The sequence below is a fragment of the Manacus candei genome, unplaced genomic scaffold (genome assembly GCF_025592945.1).
Source record: "Manacus candei isolate 608988 ecotype Guabito, Panama unplaced genomic scaffold, ASM2559294v1 h1tg000023l, whole genome shotgun sequence".
Taxonomy (NCBI): Eukaryota; Metazoa; Chordata; class Aves; order Passeriformes; family Pipridae; genus Manacus; species Manacus candei.
Genome location: NW_026138071.1, coordinates 24,003,945 through 24,021,627, shown reverse-complemented (window position 1 = coordinate 24,021,627; position 17,683 = coordinate 24,003,945). Strand labels below are relative to the sequence as shown.

Below are 17,683 nucleotides of genomic sequence, written 5' to 3'. Positions count from 1 at the left end.
TTAGCATCCTATCCCTGTTTGGCAAAATGCCCTTTAACACATTGAATTTGATGCAAGTACTTAAAATACGGCCCTATAAGTGCCATTTAGAACATGTCTTGGATATCAGCTTTCCTTCTACTGGTCTGCCTGTGAACAAGCACTGGTTAGAGCATTTGTCTTGGGACACATACCTCTTAGAAAATATGGGGGTGAAACTTCCTAAACTGGAGGCCTTATAAAAATCGTATTATAAATATTAGACCAACAGCAATTTTCTGGAGGTAAGATTCATTCAAAGACAAAAGATGACTCATATATCAGCAAGGAAACCAGAAAAAGAAAGTTGGATTAATACACCAAACAGTGAGAAAGCAGGCCTGTGCTTCTCAGAGAAACAAGCCCGTGCCAGATAAATTACAACCCTTTGGAGTGGGTGTACCCTGATGTCCTGGAACAGAGTCATACCTTCCTCATGATTGCTCGAGTTGCTGGGGTATCTGGTGTAAAAAGGATCTTCCCAAGCACCATTGGTTTTAAAAAAGACCAAATTAAAGCTCCAGTCGGGGTCTTGACCAGGTCCAGGTAAAAGGATAAGCAAAATGGTGCTGCAAGGGGAGAAAAGCAAACAAAATTGCACAGAGAACAAATAGACCAGACACAAGAAAGCTACCAGTGTATTTTTCCCCATCTACCCAGTTTGTTGCTGTGTCCAGAGAATGACTTCAGGGCCCTCTTCACTGACTGATCTAATGCATCTTGACAAAAGCAATACACCCCCAAGATCTCCTGTTGCTGAACTCAAGACAACAAGAGTCTCACTGTTTAAGCCAAGATTATCTGCTCGAAGGTTAAATGGACTTTTGTGAACTCAAGGAGCTAATAATGTCAGTACAGTCAGAAAAACTACACATCAAGAAAAAGCAGTGACCTGTCGAGCCCTAAGACCAGATCATCAGCAAATGGGAGACAGTGCAGTGTCAAGCACTGCTCTGCTGCACAGGCAGTTTTCCTTTGAACATTTATGGAAATAAAGCTCCAATAATTAGGGCAGTGCAGATCTTCAGCTAGCATAAATAATGAGCGCTTGCAGCCCTCAGAGACACACAGGGGAACAGCTCAGCACTACATCTCTCTGGAAATAGCAGAGAAATGGTTTTGCCCTAGGGAAAAGCCAGACTTACTGGAGTCTTGAGGAATCCCATATTTCCTCATCAGCTTTTGGACATAGACATCCTCCGCGTAAGAACTGTTGCTTTTGGGGTCTCCAAAATCTGGAAGCAAGGACTCAAAGAACAGGGGTGTGATCTCCTGGTTGCAGAGAACTTTTGACATGGACTTAAATGAGCCATGTGTTATCCTAAATGTGGCTGGTTTAAATAATGCCTGCAGAAAAGACAAAATGCAAATAAATCCTGCACACTGAAAGGACCCCACTCTGAGAGAAAAGAGAAATAACAGAATGAGAAGGCAAGGATTGAACATGTTTACACTGCTTTCTTAGGAGAAGTTTGTTTCTACAAAAAAAGGAATTGTCCATGGAAATAATGCATTTTTTGGCTAACCTCTGCTATGACAGTGGTGGCAAATTCATTTCCAGGTGTGAGAGCCAATGTGGGAAGTGCCTACAATGTGTGCAGAGGAATTCCCTATTATTGACACAGATAGGCCCTGGGTTACAACACAGAATGTCACACAGATGTGCACATTCCCTAGCCCCACCTAGTCCATGAATGCACATGGTTCTTCAGTGTGCAGGCAAAGTGATGACCAGGAGTGATTCCTTGATCTGTGTTCTCGCTGACTCTGGATCTGAGAGGGACTGGACATGGTGCTGGATGAAGGTAGTGCACGCTGAAGTTACTGCAGCTGCCAGAGCAGTAATGTGCTTGTACTGAATGTTTCGGGCAGGCTCGAGGCTTTGGGTGTGATCTAATGCACAGTAAAGCCAGAGCAATGTTTTGCTGTTAACTTACCAGATTTGCCTTTACTCGGCAGTTCCCCAGCTGTTTTCACCAGCTGACCCTTCCAGTATTTTGCTGGGAGTCCTCCCTCCTTCAAGAGTTGTTCATCCCCTGTATTTTTATTCCAAGTGTCCCTCCCACAGCATGTGTCCCTTGTATCCCCCTGTCATGAGCACATGATGGTCCCACTGCTCCAAATCAAAGCTTTCCCAGGAAGGCAGCATGCCATCACAGAATGGTTTGGGTTTGAAGGGACCTTAAAGATCAGCTAGTTCCACCCTTCTGCCATGGGCAGGGACACCTTCCACTAGATCAGGTTGTTCAATACACCACCCCACCTGGCCTTGGACACTGCCAGGGATAATTGATAGAGATTTTTCTTGTTTTAATGTGGTTTAATGTGGCCTCCAGGGTATGAAATTACTGTGAAAACTGTTCCAGTGGTGTTTTGCCTCCGAAGCCCATGCAGACTACACGTACCTTAGTCAGTGGCATTTTCCTAGACTGCCGGAGCTTTTTCAGGGAATGAATAGCTTGTAGCAATGGATCAACACCAGATTCAACCTGGTGTCTGAAGTATTTAATTTTTGTCAGAAGGCCTAACATCTTGTCCATGGGTTGCTGAAGTTCCTTAGGGAAAAACATCTACAAGAAGCAGGAAGGAAATCAATTACGATTAGCAGGAATCTGTGTGCACGTGCATGTACACACCTATATTGTGTTAATTCAAAGATAAGGAGTGTGGGATTTTCAAAACTGTTAGGAGGCTTAAAGGGTGGATGTCCCATGGGAAATGAATGGGATTTGTATTTCTAAATCCCCAAGTGCTTTTGCAAACCACTCCCCTGAATATTACATAATCTTAACAGTGCACATTTCCAAACACCCACAGTTGGGAAATGTGTGTCAGCTACTGGTTGGGATATAATCAGGTCTCTAAGTGGTAGCATTTCACAAAGCATAGGTGCCAAACACTACAAGTAACTTTTGACCTGAGCCCAACTTCATTGGTATTCTCATTTAATAAGCATTTTTAAATATGTACTCATTTATCTGTGGATGTTCTCTTCCATGCTGTTTCTACAGCTGTGTCTGTGGGATATTTGAATCATTTAATAACTTCACAGTTCCAAATAGATAGGAAAAAGATATTTTATGGGACTTTTTCCAGGGCTTTCCTTTTCAAGGAATAACACTATTTAGCCCAGTGTCTTATTTTTGGGTCAGTTGGGAATGTTCAAGAGGTTGTGACAGCACATAAATGATACTAGTGGATAGGGAGGCATTTAGAGTAGGTCCAGTGCCTTTAAATGAGGTTTGTTGGTTTACACCAGCTGGGATTCTCATTTATATCCACACTGTCACAGCATGGATATGCAATAAAAATTACTGCATGAGCAAAGCCTGATCTTTGGCTTGTGTAAATCCTCATAGCTTCTGGCCACTGCAATGATATTTTATGACCTTTCAGCCACTGTGTGCAGCAAAGACTACAGAAATCACTCTACAAAGCCAGCACTAACCTTGTACAAGAAATTGTAAACGTCTAAGTGTCGTAACAGCGTGACCCCCAGGATGTAGGTCCCACGAGTCCTCTCTGAGAGAGAGAGTTTGCACAACTCCTCTGCCACCGTTCGCAGCTGCGGGTCAGCGGGACCGACACTACAGGACTCCAGCTGTAGGAGCTGAGAAATGAGCTGTGTTTGCACAGAGGGAAAATGGATTTGTTAGGGGTGGACTGCATGCTCCACCATGCATGGATTAATCTTGCCGTGCTGTTGTTCTTTCCACAGTGTCATATTTCAACCCCGAGAACCAGGAAATGCCTACCCATTACTCCCTCTCCCAGGGACAAATCCTAAGGACTGTGTTTTACCACCCAGCTTGCACAGTAGTAAAAGCTTTTGTGGCTTCAATTTCTCATTGACTGATGCATGTGAAGCTTGGAAAAGAGCTCGCTCTTTGGGGCTCAGTCCAGACAAGATGGCTGGGAAGGAAAAAGCATCTGGAGTTCTGCTTGCACAGGAGGCTGAGGAAGGCAAGCTCATCTCTCATTCTGGGAGGCTATTTTTGGACCCCAAGTGCTCCCATGAGATGTGGTTACAAGTGTATTTTCCATCTGGACTGTGACAACTTCTGAGCACTGAGGACCCCACCGAAGGCCCTGCCCAGCCCTCATTAGTCTGTCCCAGTGAACCACATCCTACCACGGATCAGAGCCATCCCTCCCCAGGCAGGGCCTGGCTGTGCACCAGCCACTGCTGACAGCCAGGGGGACCATATGGCTCCTGGTCCCCAGTGGAGGGACTGACATCAGTGACTGCTCTGGCCACATTCCTGGTGGTGATTCCAATCCATAATGTGCTCTGCTGTCTATTCCCGAGGGATCACCCCCTTCCTCCGTGCTGTCACACATGCAGTGATCTGCTCAGCTGCATTCACTAACTAATTCTGGTGTTAATGGCCTGAGAAGTAGAGAGGAACAAGATCTCCCAACAGGATGACAGCAAACTTACCTGACTGCTGTTTTCCGGGAGAGGTGTTTCCAGAAGAGCATCAATACTGGCTGCAGACATTCCTGTTGCATTTTTGAGATCCTCCTTGAGCTGGTCCACATTTTTAAACACATCTCTTAACTTTTCTGTAAAGAACAATCAAAGAACAATTGACATAACAGCTTTCTCCAGACACATAGCAATCTAAAGCATACAGAGAGGACTTCAGGTGAAGTATGGAAGTGTGGTACCCCAGATAAAGGATCCCAAGGGGCATGGGACAGGGGGCATGGTTATTTCATTAATATCACTTCTTCCTGGCAGCTAGGCAATTCTTGGGACTTCGAGCAGAAAGTATGGTACCAGTGATGGTGTACCAACACTGTAAACACAGAAAAGTACCTTGCTTGCTAGAGTTTGTTAAACTCTCAGTGATGTTAAACATGGAATTCAAAGTCGCCATATATTGAGGAATCTCTTGAAAGAAGGCAATTTCTGGTACATTTTCTTGAAGCCTACATTGGAAAAAACAAAACAACAAACAAAACTGAGAACATGAAAAGAAGGCAAGAAGTCGTTTCCTAAACAGAATACTAAAGCAGTCTAACTCCGGGAAGAGCCTCACCAATTCAGCTGTGTCTGGATGTTCGTGGCATCCCCAATGAGTACATTCTGAAGCTCTTGGGAGATTCTCCTGTGATTCAGGACATCGGTCACCACCTGACTGCTCAGCTCCACAGCGCGGAGGAGCTGCTCGTGGGATTGGCCTCGCTCACACAGCTCTCCAAAGCCAACCTCGGGGAGGTGGCAGAGCTGCTGGACTGACTTAAAGCTCTCATAGTCACACAGAAGGGTTGTCAGATCCCGCAGGCGAGAGATCTTCAAAGGAGGTTTTGACGAAAGAAGACAAATGCACAAACACCAGTTAGATGACAGAATTGTAAAAGGCAAGTTTTAAAGAGTCCAGCTGTCCCTTTCTGTTTCTCCTTAGGATTAAGATTTTAATATATATATTTTTAGGTTTATTCAAAAGGTCTTCAATAGGAGAGTTCATAACAATCATTCCTACGTGAGTTTGTAGCAGACTTGGCTGGATCTAATGAACCTTGCAAGCCCTAACATATCATTTCCCCCACCCAACACACACGCATAGCAATACTCCATTTGGACTTAGCCATTTACCAGTTAATCTTCCCAGAGACCAAATAAATCTACCTTGCCCAACAGGTTCAGTCTTTCGGATACCACCTGGTCATCTACTACAGCACAGCAAAGAGACTTGGCCACAGGTCAGGACTTCCACATCTGCCAACCCATGTAAAATTATAATCCTTTGCCTACTCTGCTATTATGGGCTTCCCTCTTCCCTCTTGTCTGACATCATTATTTACATTATCAGGCTCTTATGGGAAGAATTATTTTCAGGTTTATGCCTCTGAGTACCTGTCACACTGAGGCTCATCATATTATTATTACAGATATATTGCACAGCAACAGCATTGTATACTGTTATATTTTTTAAAAGGACTCTTTAATACTATTTCTCATATGGAGCAATAGACTAAAGTGCATGAATGCTATTAGTGCAATCATGTGTGCATGGGTAACAAGTGTTTTATTCAAATGAGGCATTGCCAAACCCAAAGCTGGTGAGGGAACTCCATCAGTAAATACTTGTGCTTAATCTCAGAACCCATTCTGGTGTTGTGAGACATGTAGGGCTAAGGGAGCATGTGGGGACTTGACTCCAGCCATGCTGGTGTTGGCACAGCTCCTTAGGCACAGTGGTAACCAAGTTAGTCATGCTTATAACTGTCAATTAGGGATGCACAATTCCCTGATCTTCAGCAGGGCAGAGATGTCTAATCCCTACTTGTACCTTCGAGAACTCCTCCCTACCCACTTCTCAGCTGAAGCAGAGGCATCCCAGAATGATCTCAGCTCTGCAAGGTGCTTCGCTAAGTCTTAATGAACTTTAAAACCAATGGTGCACCCAGCAATATGCTGCCACTGGCAATCTATGCAGTGCCCACCCTTTTGGGATGGCTGGTAGAAAACAGAGCCATTCTATCCAACAGGTTAGGAGGACAGGAACACCTCTACCTTCTCTGAAAAACAGGTATACACTCGGTAACAACTGATACGAGAACAAGTTCCTCAACCCAGTTTACTGGTGACCTTCAAATATAGGCAGAACACAGAGTTTCTGTCCTAGTTTTTATCAGCTGTTCTTTTCAGAAACTTTTTTCCATGTGCTGTTTTTCTAAACCACCATTGCACATTCATGTATCACTGCGGGATGTCCTTCAAGTCAGCATTTTAAGCAGACTCACTTTTAGCTTCAGGAGCTCTGGTATGGATGAATGTTTCTCAGAGGTATTATTTTGCATAAAAGAGTTCTTTTTCAGATGAGTTTGCTTCAAAAGCAGGGTGATGTTTTCTGTGCAGAGAAAAAAAACAATAGTTACTCCAGACAAAATTGCCAGACTTGCAGAAACTTCACAGGTAGGAACATCAGCACTTTTATTCAGAGGCCTACTGAGCATTGCTATTTTCCACCAAATTCACATGGCCAAGAACCTGTGAAATCCCAGAGGAAGGTTTAGGTGGTAATCTGAATTATAATGGATCCAGTCCCAGTAGGTGCTCTGTTCCTAGGGAAATCCATCCCACCCTGGTAACAGGATTCTGGCAGTGCCCTTCAGAGTACATGTGGTATCCCCACTCTGTGAGCAGGTAAAGCCTCAGGTGTTACAATAACCTCATATGATCAGTATCTATGTGAAATACCAGCTTAACTCTCAAAAATAACTGCTGTCATCCAGGTACAAAGAGCTGTGAAGGGAAATGGGTTTCTATTTGTAAGATTTCTTTATCTGAGTGTCAGCAACCTGTCATCACACAGTGAAGAGTAGATGTGCCTTCTGGATAGAGTGGGATAGAAACTTATAATCACAATGTGACATAACTCAAACATAAAAAGGAGTCTGGCTTCCCGAGGTCTCACAGCCCCAGTTAATTACCAGCAGATGAAAACATGCAGCACCATTCCTTCCTACCACTAGACAAAACACTTTGAAAAGACAGGCATGACACATTCCAGCCGAGGTCCCACAGCATTAATGAAATCATGATCACCTGTCAATTCTCTGTCCTCAGCTTCAGCAGCATTTATTAAACACTTCAGGTAAGGTTTACAGCTGTTATTCATTGTCACCTGCAAGAGCGTGTTTTCAAATTCCAAAAACAGAAATCTGAAAAATAAGATAGGAATTTAAATCAGCTTCTCTTTCAGAAACAAGATACTTCAGGAAGCAACCTGTCAGCTGTGTAGATGCTGTTCCTTGACAGTGTAAATAAGAATTTCAGATAAAAGCCATCTCTCCTAAGTGGGTACCCTCCCGGTTTTATTTCATCAATTCTTTTTGCTGTTATCTCCCAAAGCTGTCGTTCACTCTCAAACCATATGTATAAGAAAACACACTTGAAATGTTCACTGTGGATGCACGATATAGATGGAAAGGCACACCCAGGGGAGACTGAGGATCAAACCACAAAAAAGTGGTTTTCAAAGAGCCTACCACTGGTGGCAAGACTCCTTAAGGACTCTGCTTCCACTGTGAGCTGATACGTGCCAACAGAAGATTTTTGGAAGTCTGACTTTTAGCTGTATGTTCAACTCAAGGAGAAGTTTTCTTTTTTTCAATTTAACCCACATTACACCTCATGTCCTAAATTATGGTGATTGCAGGCTTAGGTTGCTCCATGGAAGAAAATTATATACTTCTTATGCAGAATGAGAATGGTGGTCACTACCCATAAATGCAATTACAATACCCAAAACCCAAACTCACCGTGTGATCAAACTGGTTGGTGACAGAGTGTGGTCACTCTGAGACCAAGGCAGGGTCTTGTTGTAGAGGGTTTCTGCCACGACTACGAAGTGATGAGAGATGATATCAATCACACTGTCAAAACTAGTTTTGTTGGAGTGAAAAGCTGAGCTGGAACTTATATTGAATTCATTTAGCAGATCAGAGAAGTTCAGGCCCTTGAGAATGTAGAGGCTGGCTTCTGCGATTTCCTGAGCTGACAGCTCGTTGGCAGAGTTGTTTGCCACTGCTCTCAACAACTTTGCAAAGGCAGCTCCTTCAGTTAGATTCCGTTTGGTGTTGAGGAACCTGTCAACCACATCCCAGACACTTGTGTAATAACTCCATTTGGGGAGGCTGAAGGCGCTGTGCAGTCTCTGCAGCAGGTTGCTCATGTGGAGCTCATCCTGTGCCACACTGAAGAGCATGGACAGGTTATTCCAGCTTGCTACGGTGTCAGAGAAATTTAGGGAGTCCAGCACTGTTTCGTTCAGCATGGTAGGAATCAGCAGGCTCAAAAACTTAGATGAGAGCACATCTTGGACTGGGATGGGGCAGGAGACATTACTCTGCAGCAGCCCCTCCGTGACAGCAGTCAGAGCTCTCGCCTTCTCCTGCACCCAAGAGTTTTCCAGCTCAGACACAAGGTTTAATTTGGAAAGGAAACTCAGGGAAAAATGCAGAGATTGGGTGATGCACGACAGCTCCTTGGAGAAGCGTTCGCTGCTGTTCTTGTAGAGAGCAGCGAACTCTGGAGACACTTTCAGGTTTCTTATGGCAAGCTGGAACACTTTGGCAAAGCTGTCATTGTGCACTGTTCCACCCTCCATGCCCATGGAATCAAAGAGGGCCTTGCAGGGGCTCCTGGCTAAGGACTCCCTTAGAGTGGCATTTTCAAATAGCATCTCAAGTGCTATGTGGAGCACGTCTTTAAAAGAGCAATGCTGGAGGGTCTCATCACCACTGTTGCTGTTCTCAAGGAAAGGACTCAAGGCTGAATGTAAGAACTCCCAAATTTTTGCCTCTAGAGAAGCATTGGGCTGTAAGGAAGACTGGCTGAACTCCTGCAGCAGCAGGTGTGAGAAATCATAGACGATGTCCATTTTTTCTGCAAATGTTTTGTTTGAGTTGGTGTCATGCAGAACTTTCATCCCTGCTCTCCCTATTTCAATCAGTCTCTGGGTATAGTTACTGTAAGTATCAAATAATAGGATGATAATTTCAAGCTCACTGATATTATACCTTTTCTGCAAACCTTTTAAAATTGAGATACTCCTTCTCATGGCCTGCAAGTACATGGAGATGTTGGTTCCTCTGGATTGCTCTTCCCCATACAGCTCAAGCATGGAGGATGCAAAGTTTAGCAGCTGCTTCAGTTCCTCACCAAAGGGAAGACTGGAGTACTTTTCCATAGTATTGAACTGATTTTGCAGCATGTCCAGAAGTGACTGGGGAGTGAGACTGTCTGTACTATTCCACTTGACAGACTGGAGACCTTCAGCAATTTGCCAGAACGCCCGCAGTTCATTTCTCTGCCTTAAATGAGGGAAATCTAGGAGTTTCTGCATTAGCTTAGACAAAGAAGAGATCAGCAGATAATGATCACTGGTATTCACCTCTGCCACGACACCAAGAAGTTGCTCAAGGGACAAGAGGTGTTCTGCAAAATTTTCAGACGTTCCAGGGGCCAACAAGAAGTCAGAAAATAATGATGACACATTTTCATCTGTGCTGAGATAATTTTCAATGTCTTCAAGCGAGATTGCATCAAGTGCAATCATTTTGATAACCTCCCATACATCCTCTGTATTAAAATGAGACCTGTTTGAAATTATCTCATTCCAAATCACTGCAGCCATAGTTAGAACATCCTGATTTTCTTCTCCATAGGGATTAGAGTAGAAGAATTCTTCACCACCACCTTCATACAGAGGAAGTATTTCCTGAAATATTCTTTCAAAGTCCAGCGTGTTATCCATGGAAGAAGTTGAATTGAAAAAGAGTTTTGATGAACCATACAAATCATTCAGATCTGAGGATTTCATTCCTTCACTGGAATGATGAAATACCTGACGTACTAATGTTCTTCCAGGAGCTACCCCAAAGTCCACAAGGATTAGAGCTTTCTTCATAACTTCCAGGAGTTTCACATATTCACCCACTTCTGTTAGGTTCCATTTGGAGGTCAGCACGTTGCCAGTGGCGTGCCACAGCCGTGAGAAATGTCCCCACTCGGATTGCATGGAGGCATCTCTGCCCACCCGGAGCAGTTCATACATGCTGCTGTTCCTCATGGAAGCAGCAGGTAACAGGTGGGAGAACACAGGCAGCCTATGCCAGTCTGCTGAGCTGTCAGAGAAATTTAGGGAGTCCAGCACTGTTTCATTCAGCATGGCAGGAATCAGCAGGCTCAAAAACTTAGATGAGAGCACATCTTGGACTGGGATGGGGCAGGAGACATTACTCTGCAGCAGCCCCTCCGTGACAGCAGTCAGAGCTCTCGCCTTCTCCTGCACCCAAGAGTTTTCCAGCTCAGACACAAGGTTTAATTTGGAAAGGAAACTCAGGGAAAAATGCAGAGATTGGGTGATGCACGACAGCTCCTTGGAGAAGCGTTCGCTGCTGTTCTTGTAGAGAGCAGCGAACTCTGGAGACACTTTCAGGTTTCTTATGGCAAGCTGGAACACTTTGGCAAAGCTGTCATTGTGCACTGTTCCACCCTCCATGCCCATGGAATCAAAGAGGGCCTTGCAGGGGCTCCTGGCTAAGGACTCCCTTAGAGTGGCATTTTCAAACAGCATCTCAAGTGCTATGTGGAGCACGTCTTTAAAAGAGCAATGCTGGAGGGTCTCATCACCACTGTTGCTGTTCTCAAGGAAAGGACTCAAGGCTGAATGCAAGAACTCCCAAATTTTTGCCTCTAGGGAAGTATTGGGCTGTAGAGAAGACTGGCTGGACTCCTGCAGTAGAAGACGTGTTAAGTTATAGACAGGGTTAATTATTTCTTCTCTGGAAGCTTCACTGTCACTTGTATAATGAAGGATTTTCATTCCTGTCCTCAGAAGTTCAGATAAGCTCTTGAAGGTTTTATTGTCAAAATTAAAGAAAAGATCTATAGATTTTAATTTAGTGACATTATAATTCAGCTGTAAGTCTTTTAATATGTACAAGGTCTTTTGGATGGCTTGGGTGACTAGTGAGATATTGGCTACTCCAGAGCTTTCCCCAAACTCTTTAAACACGGCTGTTATAAATTCTGACAGCTGATCCAACTGTTCACTGAAGACACCACTTGAATTATTATTCAGCTTTTGTAAGTGGCTGTTTAATACCTCTAAGAACTGCCCGTAGGCGATGATGCCTGTGTTGTTCCACTTCATCGACCTCAGTTTCTCCCCGAGGCGCCAGTAGACATTCAGCTCATCCCACCAGGCTTCCCCCACGGAGCGCTCCACTTCCCGCATCACCTCAAACACAGGCAGCAGTAGGTACTGATAACCCACGTTCGTGCCTGTCATTACAAAAAACATCCTCTGCAGAGCTTGGAGCTGCTCTGGAAAGTTCCTGTAGGACACAGGCTTCAGCAGATCATCCGAAAACAAAGACAGAATTTCTTGCATTCCATTTAAACGGTCTCTGAAGTCTTCTAGAAGTGATGACATGTTCGTGGAGAGCAACATTTTGAGAGCATCCTTAGTTTGTAATGTACTAAAATTAGAATTGTTTAACAAAACTGGATTCCAAATAATTGTAGCTAATTTTAAAGCGCTCTGAATTTCTTTCCACTGGGTTATTATATCAAAGATGGAAGTCCCATTAAAGTCACTCAGTAATTGCAAGGATGTGAAGTTATAGATTTCATCAATTATTTCCTTATTATATGGTTCCTTTAATTTATAATCATGATGTGGATTCATTCCCAGTTCAAGAAATGCATACAATTTCTGTAATGTTTCATTCTTCAAATTTCTGAATAGATTTAAGGTTTTTAATTCACTTCTATTCATTTTTTCCTCAAAGCCTTTTAAACGATGTAGATGCTTTTGTATGGCTTCTAAATCATCTGAATTAATGGACCTCTTGGAGTCCTTTCTACCAATCTCTGGTGACTTTATTTTTCTGGAGGGGAACAAAGAAGTGTTTTAGTGAATATGAAATCAATGCAAGTGGAAATGTAAGGTGATTTAGAGCAAAGATCATAGAGTTGAATTACACTGTTAGTAATATCCCTTTAGCTAATGTCTTACCTTAGAACTTCCTCCAATTCAGACACTAAAGTCTGCTTGTCTTTCCAGTTAACAAAGGAATTACAAATGTATCTGGTCACCAAACTTTTTTCTTTATCTACAACAAAAATGTAAAGAGTATGTTAGTAAAGATCACATAATTCTGGAACCTGGAAAGAGCTATACAGCAAATCTGTCAAGGATAACATGCATATGTGAAATTAGGCTCCTACCACGAGACACAATATCCTGGTTAGAAATTTGAGTGCTCTTTTGGGATGTAACTCTTCCTGGCTCTCTGAAGGAAGTGAAGGCACTACCTGGCATCACAGAAATGATTTCCCATCTCAGGAACAATTCCATGTCCCTGTGATGTGGGTGCTAACAGAGCTCTCCTCCTGCTTTAGGAGCACTTTGCTATCAGTAATGCAGGATAAGGTGGCCAAGTACGGTTTCTTTTCCTTCATTTAGGGATGCTTTTAAACTCCTCACACATAAGCTTTGTCTGCAGCATCATTTATGTCCCCTATAGCCATTTACACTCATCTTGATATCCCCATGTGTCCAGCCCTCTCACTAACCCCATCTCCATGTTTTCCCTACTTGCACTGCATTAATCTTTCTTCTTACCAATCTCAACTTCCACAATCTCCATGAAACAAGTAGAGAATGGACAGTATTTCCTGATCTGCCTCTTGTAGCATTTAGATGCTGGACCCTTCCCTTGCCTGCTCACACACCCTCAGCCAGAGGGGGATGTCCAGGACGGCCTCTGCTCTAAGTGACAGGGATTTAGAGCAATGGCTAATCTGGATGTCAACAGCTTGTTGTGCAGCCCAGCCCCAGTCCCTGCCTCAATACAGAGGTGATTTTGACAGAATCCACAGCTCGAGGCAGAGTTTGATATCACACCTCAAAAAAGAAAATCAAAGTAAAAAATTACAGCTCTCTGCTTCCGCTGAGACTGCAAACTCATGTTAATTCATTGTCTCCTGACAAAACCAAGCTTTTTTACTTCCCTGTTTGAAATGAGGTATTTTATTCGCACTTGCAAAAAGCTGAAAGAAGACTCCAGTGTGCTGAGCCCTGAACAGTGTGCAATCTGTGTGGTTACTTATTAGCCTGCAGTTTGCTTCTCCTCAGCACCACAGGTTTTCAGCAGAGATATGACTCTGTGGAGGAGCCTTACCTTGCTCCAAGCAGTTCACTGAATATGGAAGATCTGTAACCCCATTCTGAACAGTTTTGGATCTATCATCAGTCAAAAGCGATGCAGAGACATTCTGAGCTGCCAGCACAACACTAAAGGGGAAAAAACCCAGGAAAATAAATTGTAGTTACAGGTTTATGAGAAGAAATAAAACAAGTGTTCAAATAGGAAACAGCTGGAGTACAGCCTATCACTCTTAAAATGTCTGACAGACATTGCCCCTACTTCTAATTATTTGTTTGATCGTGCACAAAATACAAATACCAAGGGCTTTGATGGGAAAGCCAGAGAAGTGTATTAGCACAAACATATGTGTGGCACTCATTAGGTGTACTTATTTAGAGAGTTATGTGAAATCTATAGACCACTTAAATCCTCCCAGCAGGTCTCAGGAAACACCCAGGTGATGTGCCAGCCAAGTGATTCACTGCTGTGGGGGAATTTCCTCCTAAAAGACACCAAGAAACAAGGCTCAAGGGAGAGCAAGGATTCCCAGGGGACAACATCTGTGGAAGGAAGAAGCAATCACAAATAACTACTACCATTTCCAATTCTCCTCCTTTCCTCTTTCGTACTTAAATAGCCAGGCTGCCAGGGAAGCAGGGAATATTTTTCAGTCTTAGGAAAGAACAAGTTGATAATCAGGCACATTGTGTCACAGAGGAAGTCATTTAAGGGACTGTCTGTTCAGGTGTGTGGGTAACTGAAAACTTCACAGTGATTATTAGTCCCTTTTGCTTCTCCTGCATGGTAAGCAGCTCTTCACTGCAGGCATAGGGTCACCATGAAATGCACAATCTCTTGCCTGCCTCAAGTTCTGCAGGTGATACACAGAGAACCTGGCTGAGCTGATTTCAGTGCCATGAATAAATACATCCTGATCGTTGGGAACAGACTGCTGGTGAGAACAGAGCACCAGGGATCTCTTTTCTCCTCATTTAACATAACGTCTCCATGCAGGTTTCGTGAACTTGGTGCTCATCATTTTTGTTCTGCAGATGTGCTTGTTAGTGAGAGTCTTAGAGGGGGAAGAAACTCAGTTATAAATGGCATATTTAGTTGAGCAAAGGCAGACAAGAGGAGGAGGCAGGCACAGGCTTGCCAAAAGCAGATGCACGTCACACAGATCAGAAGGCAGCAAACATGGAAAGAAGTGTTGTTGTTGCCCTTTTATTTTAGTCTTGCAGGGTTTGTGCAGACTTTGTATTTGGAAAAAAAGTTCAGCTTACATGCTTAGCTGAAAAACTATCTTAAAGCAACAAACAGGAGCACTTGTGAATTCAGTCTGCAAAACAGGGTTTTGTAGATAATAAAATTTGCTCCTAAACTTTGTATAGAATTCATGACTTGGAAGTTACTGTTTCATGGTGGTGGTGTTTATCATGTGGTAATACAGATGCCACGATGAGAAAAAGTTCTTTTCTTCTATACCTTCATCTCCATACAGCAAAAAAATTCCCTGTACAGCACATCTTTAGAGGAGGTCAGTACTGCCTGAGTAAGAGACATGGCCAGGCTCGCTGAGATGTGCTTTTGTAAGCATTATTAAAAACACTATTTGTGCAATCTCTTTGCAATAACTCTTTACTCACACACTAACAGTGCCAGATGCCAGGCATAAAAGCACTGCACAGTTCTGGTGATGAAATTCAATGTATCTCTTTGTCATGCCTATGATAACTTTGCCCAGCTCTGCAGCTGTAGAGCAAAGCAGAGCAGCACAGTAAATATTAATCCTCCCTGGGCACTCAAACAGGGCTGGTTCTCAGGCTTCATTCTGCAACCCAGTAAAGGCAAATGCAATAATCCTGTGACTGAAACAGCAGCATGAACAAAACATTTCTGAATAAAATTAAAATTCTTGCCACACTGCTACTGACTCCTTTAAGGATAAGGACATTACAACTTACAAATAGGTCTCACAATGCAGCATGGCAAATTACCTAGATATTAAATGTGCAGGGTTTTAAGTGCCTTGGCAACACACCAGTCTTGAAAAGTGAGTCCCTCTAAGCCTGGGTGTAATCGAAGTGGCAAAGCTTCTACAACCTCTTTTGGCATCTTTACCCAGCTGCTCATGTATGCAAGATAAAACCAAAAAGCTGCCTGAAGACACTCAGTTTCTTGCTGTCCTCCATGTGCTGTAACAACTGGACTATTCAGAATATTTTATAGCAGGGTCTGTCACATATCCAGCACATGATTTGGAACAGAGTCCCCTAATCTCTTGAGTAACTTGAGTCTTCCACAGATCAGTGAGAGGTTAGCCCAACTACAGACCAGGAAAGGGATTTCAAGGCTAAGATCATTTTAGAAGAGCTTTTATTGTCCTGCATCAAATATTTAATCACAGTTCATTCCTGCAGTTAAGTCAGGTCTTTTTTTCATATAACCATTGAGCAAGTACATAAATGGAGCTTTCTTCTTGAAGTCAGACAAGCTCAAAGCCCTATATGCTAAAAAACCAGGCTCCCTCTCTTCTCTGTTTTCTTGGGACCAGTTTGGAAAGATTAAACCAGTAGTAAATCAGGAAATCCATTTAAAAAAATAAAATTATGTCTCCCCTACAAGAGCTTGAGGTGTTCCAAAGCGACTTGAATTTGGCTCCATGCTTTTCTGGAAAGAAGCAGCCAGCTGCTTTCCTTATCCAGCCAGGAGGGCTTTTCTTCAGCCAAAGGCAGTGGCTGAGGCTCACCAGCTTTCCTCTCTGCACAAGGGCATGACAGTGCCTCTAAGCAGGTTGGAAGAAAACTCAGAGTTTTCATTTCAGCTTCTATTTAAAAAGTGACACAAGAGTCATTGAGAATCAGCACAGTGTTCACAGTCCACAGAGAAGCATTAGTGTGGAGCCACATCATTTCCCAAACAAATCATCCTTTTAAACTAATACCCTCTTTTCAAGATGAGAGGTGATGTCCTTAGAGGCCAATACATAAACCCACCAACTTTCAGTGCCTCTCCTGGCATTTTCTCTATTTTACCTGCTTGGATTCTGAAGGAAATCAATTATGTCTTGCAGTTGCATGTTGTCCTGTAACACATCTGGGGCCAGCAAAAGGAGATGCCACAGGGAGGTGTCATTCTGCACTTGGGAGATGAGTGTCAGAAACGAGACCATTTCACTGACAAATGTCTCCTGGTACTGTGGGTTGTGTTGCACCTTAACAAATAACAATGCAAGAAATTATTTAAGAACAAGGCCCCTTACTGCTGGTGGGTCCTTTTATGTTTTTCAGCTTGCACTGCACTTGCATGCAAGTCTACAAACAATACATCCAAAGGACTCTAGTGACAGGCAATAACTGAGAGACTGACTGTGCTTTACCTTCACACTCCAGATTGTACAATAAATTCTCTGCTCAGACAAGCCTTACAATTCACAATGTCCTAAAGAGCCTAAAGACTGGGAATTCAAGAAAAATTAATATCAATCCTTACCTTGGGGAAAAAAAAAAAAAAGAAAGAAGGCATTACCTTTACAGGATTCATTTGCTTTAATTATATTGCTTTCCCAAAGACAAGTACTGCTTCAATCATGGATTGTTGGATCAGATGCAGGAGTTACTGGATGAAGTTATACAGCTGAGGTAATACACAATTAAATTTATTGCCCTCCCTAGCTTTAAATATTCTTATTTACACCTCATCCTCAGGCTGTTCTATCTACCTGTCAGTGCAGCAGGGCAAATGAAGAGGAGAAACAAGGCCCAGGCATGGTGAGAACCCTCAGCAGGTGGATGATCCTTGGCTTTCTGAGCTGTGTACTCAGCTTGGAGGCCTTTGGGCTAATCCTATCCCCAAGAATTAGCTCAGTCTCATCATGCACTGTGTGCACTCTGGTATAGAGATGAGCTCCTAGCCAGGAGGGGCCCTGTTCTAGCTCCCAAACACTGCACAACGTGTGTGAAGCACCACAGCTCCCAGCTGCATCACCAGG

General features: G+C 43.3%; 1 protein-coding gene across 2 annotated transcripts in view; it reads right to left on the bottom strand.

Annotated features, from left to right (window-relative positions):
• The window catches only part of ABCA12 (ATP binding cassette subfamily A member 12), an 82,544-nt gene that overhangs the window by 42,251 nt on the left and 22,610 nt on the right, over positions 1–17,683 (bottom strand). For both annotated transcript variants that reach the window (XR_007904399.1, XM_051786727.1), the window contains exons 7-19: positions 16,728–16,906; positions 13,726–13,838; positions 12,558–12,654; positions 8,293–12,429; positions 7,577–7,692; positions 6,772–6,878; positions 5,064–5,317; positions 4,841–4,953; positions 4,460–4,584; positions 3,467–3,640; positions 2,424–2,588; positions 1,164–1,365; positions 448–587 (exon numbers count right to left, since the gene is read on the bottom strand). Coding sequence is in view for 1 of the 2 variants with exons in the window: in XM_051786727.1 (XP_051642687.1) it covers positions 448–587; positions 1,164–1,365; positions 2,424–2,588; positions 3,467–3,640; positions 4,460–4,584; positions 4,841–4,953; positions 5,064–5,317; positions 6,772–6,878; positions 7,577–7,692; positions 8,293–12,429; positions 12,558–12,654; positions 13,726–13,838; positions 16,728–16,906 (5,922 nt within the window). In the remaining variant the exon portion in view is untranslated. The remainder of the gene's footprint in view (positions 1–447; positions 588–1,163; positions 1,366–2,423; positions 2,589–3,466; positions 3,641–4,459; positions 4,585–4,840; positions 4,954–5,063; positions 5,318–6,771; positions 6,879–7,576; positions 7,693–8,292; positions 12,430–12,557; positions 12,655–13,725; positions 13,839–16,727; positions 16,907–17,683) is intronic.